The following is a 16,379-nucleotide window of genomic DNA, read 5'->3' on the forward strand; positions in this document are numbered from 1 at the left end:
TGCTCTGGTTGGCTGTGAGTGCAGAGGGAATTTGAAAGACAACCGTTTATCCCGCCCCTCAGATTGAGCCCTGCCAATGGTGAGTTCCCAGACCCAACATCTGGATGTGGGTCTGGCTTGTCAGGCTATGCTATTACTGCTGTAAAGTCACAAATCAAGCAAGCAAATGGGATCAGAGAACACTACAGTTATAAAGGCTACTTAAAGGCACCACAACAATCACAACGCTACAATTTGCATTATAGGTATAAAATGAGACTTTCTACGATGTGCCATTTGAGGGCTTCTTGTACCAAAACTTTTATACACACGGAGAAATTTCTGAATAACAATGCAATCAGTGTGCATCGGGACCTTCACAGCCCTGTTTAAACTTCATAACCCTGCTTGCCTTTGTCGACACTTCAGTCAATTTATCTGAGGAGTGAAAAGATGTCCTTGGTCCATTGACAGAGCAGACAAAGTCTATAGTGACGGTGTTTTAGCAGAGGGGTTGATACCACACTGTGGTTACAGATTTGAGCTTTTAAATGAACTGTATAAAGCTATTACAGATACGATCTAATGAAATTTTAATGATGCCCAGGGGGAAATTGGACAGAGGCAAGGTGTTTGAGGGATTATAATGCAAATCACACAAACCACACACAGCAAAATGGGATCACAATGAACTTAAAATAACAAGGAAAGGTCAGTTGTTTGAGGAAATTGAGTAGGCTTTGGTGAGATGAGAGCATTGTGCAGATTGTGTTGTACCGATGACTAGGATACGCGTGCTGGCAGTGATGCTTGTGACCACATTTGTGGCTACACACTCCCATTCTCCATGGTCCTCCTTGCTGAGGGACAGAAACTGTAAGCTGCCACTGGGTAGGATGTTGTGCTTACTCTTGCTTGGCTTCCCCACCTTAAAGGGACATAGAAATTCCAGTGACATTGGTTAAGAAGAGGAAACAAACATTTCAGCACATAAAAAGAAGTGCAGAAAATGATTAACTAAGAGATTTGTTATGATGCGTTTGTCTACTGCACCTTTCTCCAGGTGATGCTTGGTATATCAGGGTCTCCAGAAGCAGCACAGGGGATAACTAGCTCTCTCCCAGCCTCCTGACGGTACTCCCCCCCAGGCCTCACATTAAAGTAAGGGGGATCCTGGGGAAAACACACAGACACCACACCCATCATGCAGACTTCTGGGGCCATCAGTGTATGCTAAAACATGGAGCAGACAGGACCAAACATGAGCAGAGATGTACCTTTAGCACCAAAGTGGCAGGGGGGGACATGCCCATGGTACCCAGGGCGTTGTAAGGCACACAGGTGTAGGTGCCCAGGGAGTCTTCTGTGGCCTCCGCCACTCGGATACTTCCATCTGGCATCAGGCTCCAACCGGGGTACTACAAGACAAGGGGGCATCTGAAATTTTTGATTCCAGGGGTTTTCTTGAGGTGAATGCTTATGTAATGCAGGCCAGCCTTCAACAGGAGCGCAACATAATGTGTGACTAGATTAGATTGTAGATAAATAGAGCGACAGATAGAGAGCTTTGAGCAGAGAGATACTTGATCTATTGGCACTTTTCCATTACATGGTACCTGCTCGACTCGACTCTACTCGCCTTTTTTGGTTTTCCATTACGAAAAAAAGTACCTGGTACCTGCTAACAGGTACTTTTTTTAGTACCACCTCAGTCGAGGTTCCAAGCGAGCTGAGCCGATACCAAAAGGTGACGTGAAAGCGACAGATGGGGGTGTCCTGAACAAACCCGCCATTTTTAAATAGTTTAGCCAGCTGTGTTATTTTTGTTGCTGCCTCCAGCTTCATTTGAAACAAAATGTGTCTTCTGGCTGTGGCAACAACAACACACCTTCCACGTTCTGTGTGTGTGTCGCGTTAGGTCACGGCAGTTTACTGCGGCGCCGCTATGACGACCAGCCACGCTGAGGCGGTACTAAAATCTGCAATGGAAAACGGACGCATAGTGAGGCGAGTAGAGTCGAGGCGAGTAGAGTCGAGGTGAGTCGAGCAGGTACCATGTAATGGAAAAACGGCATATGCATATATATATATTGTGGTGTGGTTTGGAAAATGACCGAATTCTTTTACACTGACACGATAATGCTGAAAACCATATCAGTAGTGTTTGTATTTTGGGTATTCATTTCTGTGAGGTACTCTATTTTCAAAGATCAGTGGACAACAATATATCTGAATGGGACAGCACGGGGCAGTTTCAGTTATCAGTGTGCTGTAACATAAAACCTGACAGCAAAGGAAAGTGATGGAAGCAATACACAGATCATTTTCTTCAGTAAAAGTACCAATACAATAATGTAAAGAATACTCCATTGCACGTTGAGTAAAAGAAGAAGTATTATTATCAAAATGTGCTTAAAGTACCAAAACGTAAAAGTATGTGTTCCACGGACAAAATGGCCCCTGTGACTGATATATTATTATATACAACATTATTAGATTAACATTGATCCATGATGTGTCAGCAGCATTTTCCTGTTATAGCTGAGGTGGAGCTAGTTTTACTACTTCTAGTCCAGTGGTTCCCAACCTAGGGGTCTGGTCCCTCCAAAGGGTCCAGAAAATAAATCTGAAGGGTTGTGAGTTAATTAATGAGGGAGGAAAGAAGAACAAGCAAAACTACTACTAATACTTTGTATTCCTTTTTTTTTTATTTTTTTTTTTTACTTTTCTCTAATATTTTTTTGTGTGAAATATTGGATAATTCTACCTCTTTGGGATGCAAACAGTCACTTTAATGAAACTATCGGAAACGTGACGCAAATGTTTTGTGAGGGGGCCTTTTAGTAAAATCTTGGCAGCATCATTTGAACCTCCTCACCAACACCAACTTAAATGTCAAAGTGTGAGAGTAAAATGCAGGCCTACTGTAACACAGAGCGGAGACTAAATAAAGCCCTGAAGCAGACTAACCTTCTCCACTCTGAGAGGATAGCCGTCTTTCTCCCACTTTACCGATGTCACAGGTGGGTTGGCGTCCACCGGGCAGCGGATGATGCCTGGCAGTTTCCGTGGGACGTAAATGACTGGGGGCATGTTGATCACTCGGGCAGGGTCTGAACATAAAGGATAGATCAGTGTTAGGGATGGTGGATAGATAATCAATGTTGTTTGATGTAATCTAAGGTGTGAATAAATGGACATGAGATGTATTACTTGATGGAAAAGACCAGGGCGTATTTTTATCAAGAGTCTCAGAACTTAATATAACTTAACTTAACTAAACTAAACTTCCCTTACTTTGGAAATCACTCCTAGTTCAGCCAAAAATGTAGGAATGCTCCAGATGTGTCCTAACCTGTTTGGAGTAAAGAGGAGATTGTGTTCATCTATTTTGTGAGAGGAGAGATGTTTTGGGTACGCTTGATGACAATGAGCTCATTCAAATAATTATAATATTTCTTTGTGCAAGATGCAGAGAAGAACACCTTATCTCCCCCCAGAAACCGATCACAGCATTACACTTTTTTTGGAATGTGGAACAATGATGATCGGACACAACCGACAATTTTGATGGTCATAGATCAAACTTGGTGACACCGAACTATGTAATCTGCATAATCAAGGATATCCCCATTGAATTACAACAGGTACAATTATAAATAGGATTTTATATCTAGCTAATTTTTTTATTCATTTAAAAAAAAAAAATGACAGGGCTTTAATACTTTGGACTGTATGTGTGTCCATATTGTTACAGTGCATTTCCCAAGACTGGGTGACATTACAGAAATATCAAACTGTCCTTGCTTGTAGGGAAAATAAAACCGGTGTAGTTGAAAGGGGAATTAGTGAAAGAGAAGATTAGGCAACAGCCAGCCAGAGAGTTTTAAACATCATCGCTGTGCAAGATGCAGTGCTGCACTATTACGGGCTGTAAAAGGATGTTGGTCAAGACTTCAAATTTCACATAGCTGAGTCAAATTACGTACTATTATTTTAATGCACATAAAGACAACATTTATTCTTTAAATCAGGCTTGCCAATGTTTACCTACAGTCTAAATGGCATATTTGTAAATATTATTGTTTATTATTTTGTCCTATTTTTGCATTTATAATCTTGGAAAGTTACCAAAGTTATTTGACTATACAAAACCATAAAACAAAAATGTGTTTTTTTGCATTTTGCTTTGTGCCATTGTTTAATATTTGAAACCGGTCTGACTTTCGAACAACAGCGTTGTCACACTGCATGAAGCATCCAGGACAGTTATGGTCTGCTGTATTTGAGGCCAGTGATGAATCAGTGCCTGCAGTGTCTGTGAATCCCCCAGCTTTCTCTCTCTCTCATGCTGTAGCACAGTAATCAATGGCCGGCGGCAACTTGGGAACAAAGTAGCTCAACACACAAGGGCTTGACGATAAAACGTCAGATGGCCGGGAGTGACGTTTCTCTCTCTCATCTGTCCGAACTGATGAACAGGACGGTCACTGTTTCATGTTTAAGGGAGCCAGATGCAAAAGAGACGAGGAAAAATGGAGTCTGAGGACTAGCCCGTCCCCATCTTTGTGCACAGGAATGAGGCTGGAGTCGGGATAGATAATAATCGTATCATTAAAATCCACACAGAATGTGAAAATGGTCAAAGAGGCTCCATCAAAACAAACTGTGTGGCTCTCTGTCACTTTGCATTACAGTGGTAGGGCAGCGCTGCCAAATAACACAGCAGCCTCCATACTGCTGCTGCTGTCCCCTTTTCCTTTTCACGCGGCTCACTGTACCGTCTCCCCCGCCCCTCCCCCATCCACTTTGTTGCCACGGTAACACTCACACTGAACAGTCAGGTAGGCCGACGCCGAGGGTGAGATACCGAGGCTGTTGCTTGGACTGCAGGTGTATTTCCCAGCATCCTCCGGCTTGACCCGGAAGATGATAAGGGTGCCGTCGATGAGAATGCGCACTCGGAGCTTGAGGTCACTGCAAGAAGAGACACGTTTTGTCACACACCGTGTTACTGAAACACACCAACAGGAAAAGGCACACATGTATTTTTTGTTTTTTGCTGAATTACGTCAAGGTGCCATAAGAGAGCAGCAGAGAGTCAAACAGCAGCCAGCTCTGAGAGGAAGAACACAGAGTACAGAGCAAGAGATTCAAATAAATCTGATAATTGCCATAATCGCAAAATGGTACAGCCTTCATGTTTCCCCCCTTGGCACCATTTAAAATTAAACACAGTAATGATGGAGCACATATTACTTTTTTAATGGCGCTGCTTTCTTTTATCATGCATCAGAATTGAAGCTCAAACTGAATATGTCTAATCAAATGGTACTAGTTTTTAATACAAACCTCTTTTGTTTATAATGGCTTTTTTAATGGTTAGTAAATACTTTCCTAAAGCTTTACAGATCAGTTATAGGCCATTACAAAGAACAATATTTGGGTCACCAGGTTGTGAAAAATCCCTTTAACTGATTGGACTATTACTGATTGATTGGACTTATTACCATAAACATATGTATGTTACAACTTGGCAGACAGCCCAACAGTTGTTCCTTTTAATTGCGTCTAACTGATCTGTAAAGTAGTAGTTAATGATCTATTGACTATTAATGAAGCCAATAGTTACGACATATGATACAATAAGATCATTTCATCTATACCTCGTGCCTTTAGTGTATTTCTAGTTATGTAGGGTATGAAAAAGTGCTCTATCAATGAAATGCATTATTATTTTTTTTTTATAACATAAGATATGATGAGACTTTATTTTGACAGTGTGGGGAAATGAACATGTTAGAGTAGCACAGAGACAGCCATGATGTGTGAGCTATGTATAATATATATTATAATATACAGTATGTGTAATACAACTCGTACTACAGTACATATAACTACTACTCCCATAGTTATACCTTATAAACTTTCTGATCTTACCTAACCTGCAAAAAGAAAAAAAGAAAAATATCTAAACTGACGCCATTAAAGCTGTTTAAAATTAGAATCGGACACTTTTGTGCATTTTCTCTGTGGTAGTCCTTTAGACACTTGTTTTCACTGCCAGTCAAACTCCTGTTCACTTGTTCTTCCTTCCCACTTGTTCTGGCTGTCACTTGTTCGCTGTAAAACCCTCTCAGGCTCTAAAGACCTGTTCTGGGGAGCCTGCGGAGGTCCTGGCTATGCTTCAGAGCATCACTGCATGAGAGGCATATGATGACACAAGGCCTGAGTCACGTAATATTGTCATCAGAGATCACTAACTCGCCTGGCACTGTCCAGACAGACCCCCGCCAGGCCCGCGCTTACTGCCTCCGTGGCCACAGCAGGACAGGACACCCGCACACGCACACACACACACACACTGTATATACAGTACTAGATATACACACTCAAAATGCAGCACAGAGACACACAATGTCACTCACATCAGAAAGAAGTTAGGATGAATGCAGCCTGTGTGGTGGTGATTTAAATGCATCTAAACAAGAGGCCTTTATGTCTTAACCTCAGCCAAGTGCTTAACTAAGATGATTCCCTGCAGCCACAGTACAGAAGTGAACTTGATCATAACTTTACTTCTTGAAGTAGACATTATCCTCTTCCCAGAACCAGGTGTAGGTCAGGTTGCCTGGATACGCCTCCGCTTGGCAGGTGAAGAGTGCATTCTGGGATATGTTTACAGTGACGTTTTCTGGTGGAGAGACGATGTATGGAGGCCCTAAGAGAAGCAGAAACAAGTTTTAGTTTGTGTTGCAGTCTACTGTTTTAACCCTCTAAAGCTGCAATAACTGATTTTTGAGGAATAAGACTTAAACAGTTGCTTATTTACACATCCAGCAGTCACGGAGCAACATTAGCATTTATTCAGAGTCGTGTTTCTGGCCACCTGATGAATGAAAATCCAATATTCACTTTCCTTTTAACTCGGTTATTGGTCTCCAAAGGAACTTCTGAGGAAAACAATCAGGCTCTTAAGCTTCTGAATGCTCCACCATGTTCACCAGCTAGTCACTAACTGTGTCTGTCTGCTGTTTGGTGCTGAGCGCTAAGAATGAACCAGAACAGTAAAGTTTGGGGCCGTAAAAACCAAAACAATGAGCTGAAAGATGCTAAAAAGCTCAGAAGACTTGAGGGGAGCTTCAGTCTGGTATTAATTATCAGAGTGACCCTGTTCACATTACTGTACACAAAGTCTTCTGATCAATTGTTATTATACAAATATATTATAGCAGCTTTAATGTTCCCGAACAAATGTTTGAAATGTACAGTCATATTTACACATTTGTTTTTATGATGGTTTAAAACCCAATAAATCATTTTACATATAAAATAAGCAAAACAGTTTTGGTGTTTTTTGTCATTTTTATTTAACTACCATTTAAGAACTTCCTGTTCACTTCAATCTGCATGCACCCTCTGAGCAGAGATTGCACCACCTTCTTTTAGAGTGAAGCGATCAATATATCTGCAACTGGTATTGTGCTTAAATTTGGCTTCGTAAAAAAATCATATTTACCAAATAGAAGTATCACCGTGGATCACTGACTGTACTTTCAGTTAAAGAAATGTCAGAGAAATGAAACTGAAATAATAATAAGAGTTGCAACACATATACAATAGAATAGCATTACATTTGATCGTATTGACACTTACTAATCAGAGAACTTACTCAGCTTTTCTTTTAAAAAATCTCATTGGGGAGTTTTTTGGGCCTGACATACTCAAACCAAGTGCTAGAGATGGCTTAATCAGGTTGAGTTGAATACAACAAATGTTTCAACAAGATGCTCTAGCAAATTTGAGATAAAACCAATACAAATTATTATTTAAACCTAAAAAAAATCCTCTTGAACCATATGCAGGCCTACTCTGCTTCCACATTGGGATTGTGGACATTTTTTTCAGGAACAGAGCGAGAGAGAGAGCACACATATGTATTATTTGCAATATATCACCACAGTCTGATGTAAAATACAGTGAGCAGGCATCTACCGTAACCTTAATAGTAGTCAGTTCTGGAGCTTATGCATGCTTCACATTGTAACCTTTTCATCCCCCGAGGTGTTCTTGCTTTTAACTCTCAATAAAACAGCAGAAGCCATGAAAGGTAAGCTGTCTTTTATGAGTGGGCCCAGATACAAGCCTCCTGGTTATTGTCCTCTCAGCGTGCACAGCTTTAATGCATCAGGTGGGATCGCTGACAGCCCTGTGCGGGAGTCTCACATAACAATTAAAAACAGATCACAGGAGTGAGAATCATGACTCCTCAGATATCTGCTTCTTATTGCTCTGAGTCTTAATCATACCCCGCATTTTATTCCATGGCGCTTTTCATGCCAAATATTTAACCAACTCAACTCCTGTGCAAACATTTTATTTATATCTACATGTAACTGTAAAAAGGTTCTATGTGAAATGTAACACTGTTTGTGTGCATTCACAGCCACTGGTGTAACATTTACCACATCCTACTGGCATTATTCTGCCTAACAAGGTTATTGCATGACACATGGCAGGTAAAATCCTTGAATAGGGGTGGACATAACAACAGGAACATCTTACAACTTAGTGAAATCAAATCATGTTTCCCTACAATAAGATCTACTTTTATGGGTTCCAATATATTCAAAAGTATTATTTTGCAAATTGTATCCCTCTGTGTGTCAATTTTGCAATAAAGGCCAAACTGAAGGAGGAACCGTGTTACATTTATTTTGGTCTTATATATTTAACCGGTTTTCCAATCTATATAACCAAACCCCCCCCCCCCCAGTTGAAAAGGAGAAAAAAATCAATTTTTTTGTAGTTGTACGGTATTATAGACTGTCAAACCCACGTACTGCAAAACATCCCAATCCAAATATAATATGTCATTTGGTTCACTACGAAACCTGTTTCCTAAAATACTGTCACTTTATTATAATACCATGTGTCTTTTTCTCTCATAATGTTACAACTTTATTCTCAAAAAAATATATAATTTCTTTCTAGTAATATGATTTTAAGTGGCCATTATATACCCGTTGTACAATAAAGGATTCCTTCTCATTGATTTACAAAATTGCCTACAATGGTCCAATAGACCAAGAAATAGTGAATTAGTGAATTTACAAATCTATCATATGATTTATCACAATAGGTTCGGTCATATCTCCACAGACAATGGTCAGTTTTTTAGGGCTCTTATACGGTATGGTCTGCTTTACATTGTCAGGTGTTCCTCTATGCAGAAGGGGAATGTACAGGTAGTATTGTCAGGTTTGGATATAATGGAGGCCTCTCCCATGGAAGTCCACAATTGAACTTCTGCAGTGTGTTGTGGTTGTAAGAACTGGTATTGTAGTACTAACAGCTGCACTGAAGGCCTGCAGACTTAATGCAGTTGCAACACATGCACCACTGGTTACACTATCCACTGGGTTACAAGACAGTGAGTGTTGCAGTGAGTGTGCACATGTATTTACTATACTGGGAACACAGAGGAGAGTAATTCCTCTGCTCTATTTGCACCTACAGAAGTCAAGCATTAAAATAGAACTAACGCTAACTCGACCATAAAAGCAAGATGCTCAGTTGCTTGTCAATACACACTGTTCACTCCATGCTGTATCAGGAGAAAGAAAGAGAGAGTACTGGAGGCTAGTATCACAACCATCTATCTGATCTGTGTCTAGCAGAGAGCCTAGTTAATGGACCGGAGACAGACAGTGACGCTCTCACAGACAGTGAGTGTGTGTTGTACACACATGGCTATGCACAAGAGCACGCACACAAGCCCCAGCTATTGACTCACTGATACAGACTCAGAAGGCATGTTACATACATCAGAACAGCAGAGTTGCATGGCTTTGCTTTTAAATGCTGCTGCAGTAAAGACCTTCAGGTATAAATAATAAAACTACTTAAGAGATGCAAATGCAATATTTGGCCTGATGTAGAAACTAGGAAACATGTTTTTCTCATTTCAAAATCTGGGGATGTGTGCAAATATATGTGTCAACAACACTCATTAATAATGTCTTACAGTATGTATTGGGCTCGCTACAGTGTGCGTCATTTATGGATACAGTACCTTGAACCAGCAGACGGGTAGTGTGGAGCACCTCTCCCTGGTCACTGTAGGCTCGGCATGTGTACGCCCCTCTGTCATCTCGAGTGATGGCAAGGATGGTTAGACTGCCATCATGTACCTGTGGTTACATGCAGGAGAAACAGATAAAGGTCCAACCTCTGACACACATCATATATAATAAATAATAACGGGATAAAGTGAAACTGCAGGTGCTGCAAGTCACGTTTCAGGTTGTCAAAGACAGTGGTGGAGGAAGTTGTTTTCTACGCAAAAATGTTCAAACTTCACTGATTCCTGCTTCTCAATGTGAATATTTGCTAGTTTTCTTAGCTGTCTATAATAATAAGTTGAATACCTATGAGTTTGTTACTGTTGATCAGACATACGGTAATAGGCAATGATGTTATCTTGGAAATTGCAATAGGCATTTTGCACTATTTTCTGACATTTTATAGGCTATAAACGAATGATCCATTATTCAAGAAATCAACTGGCAGATTCATTGATAATCAAAAGGACCGTTAGTTGCAGCCATAACTCAGATCCTTTACTTAAGTAAAAGTACTAATACCACATTGTTTGAAAATACTCCATTACAAGTAAAAGTCCTGCATTTAAAATGTAATGCAGTAAAAGTTCATAAGAATTAGCAACATGTAACTAAAGTATCAAAAGTAAAAGTACTTAGTGCAGAAAACTAGCCCCTTTGACAGTTTCACAAATATACAGTACTGTATATCACTAGATTATTCTTACTGATGCATTAATGTACTGCTGTTATTGGTTCAGGTGAAGCTGCTTTGAAGTAAATGCATTTTATACAGTAGGTCTGCACCTCATGATTGTTCAGTCTGTCAAATGTCAGAAAATAGTGATCGATGTCCCAGAAACCAAAGCGACGCCTTTCTATTGCTTTGTCTAACCAACATGACTACATTTAATGTAAACTAAAAAAGGAAAAGCAGCACATTGTCACATTTTGGCTTGAAAAAATTACTTAAATGATTAAACACGTATCAAAATAGTTGCGTTATTATACATTTTCTGTTGTTTGACTAATTGTCTAATCAACAAATTGATTCAGCTCTAATGTCATATACTGTTCTGATAGTAAGTTTGTGGCGAGTCTCTAAAGAAAACACATCAAACACTTAAAAGTCATGAATGTGCAATGCTTTAATTAACTCCAGGTCTGATTGCTTCATGTTGTAACCTTGGAAACGTCTAACTAATGAGAACCAATAAGTGGTGAAGAAACACATTAACCAAACCTAATAGAAAAGCCCTCATAAATTATGCAACAGGTTGCGAGAGAACTCTGTCCATTCAAGTCACACACAGCTGTAGTCTGTCCATTCATGCAGCTGAGGGGGAATCTGCTACGCCTGCAGAATTATTCCTATTCATCTGTCTTTCAAATGTTTCATAGCCAGGAGATGCTGCTAGACACAAGCAACATTAACTTCTGTCAGTCTGTTGGCAAACTGTGTCATCATCATCACAAGATAACACTTTGTGCATCACTCCTGTGTAACATACCACACGTGTGGCGTGCTGAGAGCTGGGAGTGTAAACTAAACACTGGTGTGTTGTGAAGCATCGATTTGAGGCTTGGAAAGAAGTTTGTCTTGATTAAAAAACATTTGGAAGAGATTCAAATTGATTTCAATTGTCTTTATTTTAATTACATGTTTGCAGTGACTAGCTGTCTGGTTGAATGGCATGTTTTCTCTTCCTTCATACCAGTAACATTAACTGCGCTGCTCTCATGCCTAAATGTGTTTTATTACTGTTGACTCTTTTATAGAATTTCATAAATTTAGAGCTAGCATAGGTCAAATGTAAACGGTGCGGTCAGACAGAAAGCAAAGCGAATGTTCGCCTCACGGTGAAGACCCACTAGAAGCGAACAAATTGCGTCGCTAAAAAAACATTGTGTAAATAAGCAACCAACAATTTACGTGACGTGCCAAGTTATACTTTGTATTTGTTTGTATCAGTAATTCTCAACCGGATCTCACAGAAATACATGAAATGACCACAACCTCTTAACACAGCATGACGTGGTGATGGCACGTGATATCTTAAAATGACATCCCATGGAAACAGTTTAGGTTCAGGCAACAAAACTACTTGGATAGGTTTAGGAAAATATCATGGTTTAGGTTAAAATAAGTAACATTGTTATGTTACATAAGTTACAAATGTAAGTTACTTATGTTACGTAAATAAGTCAACATTGACTTTTGATTTCACACAGGACAGGAACTGTGATTTCCTGGTTGAAAGTCCTGTGTTTCCTCCCTACGCATAGTCTGGCTATCACCAGACCGAGCTTAATCTTTTAAGAACATTAGTCTGGGGAGTCTGCTCTGTATTTTCTACTGCACAAGAAGCGTGATCAACGGGCTTAGTTGAAATGACTCTGTACGCAATTGGATAGTCCTTCAACCAATCAGACCCAACGATCCGGGTGACGTAGCAGCGACAGCGGCATCATCAGGTTGCTGCCATGGAGTGCTGTGCTTCGGTGGCCAGCATGTTGAATGTTAAAAGCGTAACTCTCGCCAAAATGCAATCTAGGGGCTTTTTGTGAATGTATCCGAGTTAAACTTTCGTTTAAAAGCATATTTAGGACGGAATTGTCACTTTTAAGATTTACCGTATTTTCGTTTTTCGGCCAAATGGCCTTTTGAATGGGAGTGCTAGGGGCACTTTTATGCTTTATACTTTTGAGCAACTCACGTTAGCAGTTATGTTTACACTATCCGACAAAACAATGAATTATCCGTGCATTTATATGGAACTAAGCTTTTAGAAGCTTTCCATCTTTACTCTCCTCCCTCAACTATTTTTGACTGGCTCGATAGACGGCGACCAGAAGAACAACAGTTGTTCAAAGTGTTGCTCAAAACCTTTCTTTAGTAAACTATGTGTACACAAACAATGTTGTCAATGCTTGCGTTCATGTGTAGAGCCCCTGGCGATACTTCGATCAAAGTTTCATGTTGTGTCGAGCCTTCTTAGTGTTTTAAAAATAGCTATTTTGATGCTAGCATAAAAGTGCCCCTAGCACTCCCATTCAAAAGGCCATTTGACCGAAAAACGAAAATACGGTAAATCTTAAAAGTGGCGATTCCGTCCTAAATATGCTTTTAAACGAACGTTTGACTCGGGTACATTCACAAAAAGACCCTAGGTTGCACTTTGGCGAGAGTTACGCTTTAACAAAAAGCTGCTTAGTTGCTTCTCTATCGTCATTGTTGTTGTTAAACCCAACAATAGCGCGCCAGGTGGATAAGCCAGTTTGTGATTGGTCCCGCAAATTTGTAACGGAAGCAGGATAGATAAACGTACAGGTTTCCAGCCTGAGCTGCAGGGGGAAATCAAATTGCCGGCAGATTGGGCTGGGTTTACCCAGTCTACCCTACGCAGACTTTGAGACAGGATTGTGTTAAACCAGGGAATTTGTGTGTCCACCACGAAAAAAAAGGATCCTAATTAATTTTCCATTGGCATTGTTTTCTATGATGCTGGCACGTCATTTTTACACATTACGTGCCACCACCATGTAAGGCGGTGTTAAGAGGTTGTGGTCCTTTCACGTATTTCTGTGAGATCAGCCTGATAATTCCCGAGGCCATTGATCCCAGAAAGTACAATAATGATCTTCTTGCATCAATACAAGTTTCCTGACCGATCCCTGGGTTGCTTTGTTGTTGCAAGTTTTTTGGCAAAATACTGCATAGCCGGCAGCCGTATTTCGCCCTAATTTTAGGCTCGGTAGGTCTTCACTGTCACATCATTTGTGCAAATTTGGCCTTACAGTTTGTACAGCCTGTGTTGATCCACCCCAAACATCTAATGTTTCAACTGTACCGACGTGTGAGCTAGCCAGCAAAATACGCACCAAGCGTGTGTGTGTGTGTGTGTGTGTGTGTGTGTGTGTGTGTGTGTGTTTTGTTTCAACTGTGTTTTGTGTTCTTTCCTTCCATTCTCTCTCCTTTTCCCTCTAATCTCTGTAAGTTTATGAAGCAGATTAAGCTGTGCAAATTTTGCGTTCAAGTCGCATTTTCATGTCAGGTTACAAAGCGCCGGGAAAGTTTTGCGTATAATGGCACTTTTTAATTAACTTTGTATGTAATCACACCTCCTTTCAAATTCATCTCACCTTCTGTCTAAACACAATTATACTTCTTTCTTTTTTTTATTCCTGGGATTTTATGTTGCATGGAATCTATCAAAATCAAACCATTACACTCCTACAGTAGAGGCAGCACATGCGGCAGTGATTGTAGCAGACTTCCACAGACAGTAAACTTAACAGGACCTGATGATATGTAACGGTCAGTATCAGTCCACTCCAATACTTTCAGCTGTACTCAATCCAAGGTGAGGGAGAGAAGATTAAAGAATAGGAGGAGAAGGAGGAGGAGGAAGAGGAGGAGATGAGGGGGGGAAATGGGGACAGAGAAAAGAAGAAGCAGTAGATAAGGTGAGGCATGAGATGAAGAATGCAGAATCTCAATTTGTGTCACACTTCACTGATGCATCCAGAGAGTTATTGGCTTCTGAAACAGCGGGAGGACGCTGCTGTTTTCCTGCTTGTTTGTCATTTCAGTGCACTTTGGGAAGACCCTTATAATTCCACCAAGGTTTCTATCGTCTCCTGCACAACTGTTTTGTTTAGTGTCTTTGTTTTATGGCTCTTTTGTTTGTCTGCGTGCAAATAAAAAAAAGCAATAAAGTAAACCCTGTCTGTCACATTCCTGCCTTTCTCCATGACGTCTCCATGGATCTGATCATGTGGGTGAGCAAATTTACCCTCACACACTCACACACACACACACACGCGCGTGCGCACACACACACACACACACACACACACACACACACACACACACACACACACTCTTCTCACTACAGGAAGGAGCTTTCCCAAGTCTGAGGTTTGCTCGAGCATACACTGAGCAGCCAAATGGATGACGACAGCTGCTAAAGGTTTTGCTTTTTACATTTTCTCAGCATGTAACGGTGAAGCCAGTGAAGTATGGCATTGGGCTCTCACTAGCGATTTTCATTTTTAGTCTAACATTCATATTAGGACTAATGTAATATTGATGCAGGAGAAGGCGATTAATAATGCATCAGAATGTTGTCTAATCATTTAGAGGGGATGGTGTTAAAAAGAGGCGGCTGGAGGGAGAGAAAAGGGGGAAAATGAACAAGAAGTGCAGAAAAGGCCCTTAACAGACACTCCAGTATGCTCCTGTCACTTCCTGTATCACACAGGCAGCTGTAAAGAGTTGAAGGCAGCAGACTGCAATATCAGTGACATATGAGAGTGTGAGGCCATGCAGAAAGGAGGCATTCTATCGCTGGAGTGTGAACTTGTTGTATCTAGCTACACATGCAGGTGGAGAGAGTACTTAGTACTTAGTATAGAGAGAGCAAGAGCTTTTTTTAAATTACTTTTTTGGGCTTTTTCCACCTTTAATTGACAGGACAGGACAGCTAGGTGAGAAAGGGGAGAAAGAGGGGGAAGACATGCAGGAAATCGTCACAGGTCGGATTTGAACCCTGGACCTCTGCGTCGAGGCATATACCTCATATATGTGCGCCTGCTCTACCCACTGAACCAACCCAGCCACAGAGCCAGAGCTTTTCCCAGATGAGGAAACATGACATTTGCACCTTTTATTCAAGATGTGTGTGTCTGAGTCGTCCATAATGAAACGGTGTGTGAACTGTCTTTTATTCTATGCGATTAATGCCACGATCTACCACCTGATGTTTTATTGTTGATGGTTTATGTAGCTTGAGATATTTCGCTGCTATTAAAGCAAACCGAGGCTGTGCCAGAAATATCTTGTCATGACATCACACGGTTTAATTTTGGGAGGTCATAAATGAATACAAATCATGCATCACCAGACAACAAAGTGGTTCTTGGAGATGTGAGGCGCGCTGCTAGTCTTAACTTTGTTTAAGTGATTCAAGGTTTAGTTTAACAGAGAAGCAGGGAGAGCCTGACTGACAGTTTTGCCGGAACGATCATTGACCGTCATCATTAAGCAATCAAAGGTCTGCAACTATTAACTTGTTGTAGAATGTCTTCTTACCTGTTAACTAACTGCATGTTTCAATGTTTCTTGACGTGCGACACATAAAGCCTCAGCACCACCACCACCACCAATTTCAAAAGCAAGAGCATCGCAAATGTGTTGTTTTTTTTTGCAGCACAACAACAACACAAGCGATTACATTAGCGAGTCAGACATACTCACATAACATACTTCTAGTACAGATGGACTCAGCGGATGAC

At 40.7% G+C, this 16,379-nt stretch overlaps 1 protein-coding gene across 1 annotated transcript in view; it reads right to left on the reverse strand.

Moving 5' to 3' along the window:
* Positions 1-16,379, reverse strand: part of igsf9ba (immunoglobulin superfamily, member 9Ba) — a 75,276-nt gene that overhangs the window by 21,853 nt on the left and 37,044 nt on the right. The window contains exons 5-11 of the mRNA XM_078245943.1: positions 10,055-10,172; positions 6,559-6,700; positions 4,811-4,956; positions 2,950-3,092; positions 1,257-1,397; positions 1,033-1,152; positions 757-907 (exon numbers count right to left, since the gene is read on the reverse strand). Of these exons, the coding sequence (XP_078102069.1) occupies positions 757-907; positions 1,033-1,152; positions 1,257-1,397; positions 2,950-3,092; positions 4,811-4,956; positions 6,559-6,700; positions 10,055-10,172 (961 nt within the window). The remainder of the gene's footprint in view (positions 1-756; positions 908-1,032; positions 1,153-1,256; positions 1,398-2,949; positions 3,093-4,810; positions 4,957-6,558; positions 6,701-10,054; positions 10,173-16,379) is intronic.

Source organism: Sander vitreus, chromosome 3, assembly GCF_031162955.1.
Source record: "Sander vitreus isolate 19-12246 chromosome 3, sanVit1, whole genome shotgun sequence".
NCBI classification, from domain to species: domain Eukaryota; kingdom Metazoa; phylum Chordata; class Actinopteri; order Perciformes; family Percidae; genus Sander; species Sander vitreus.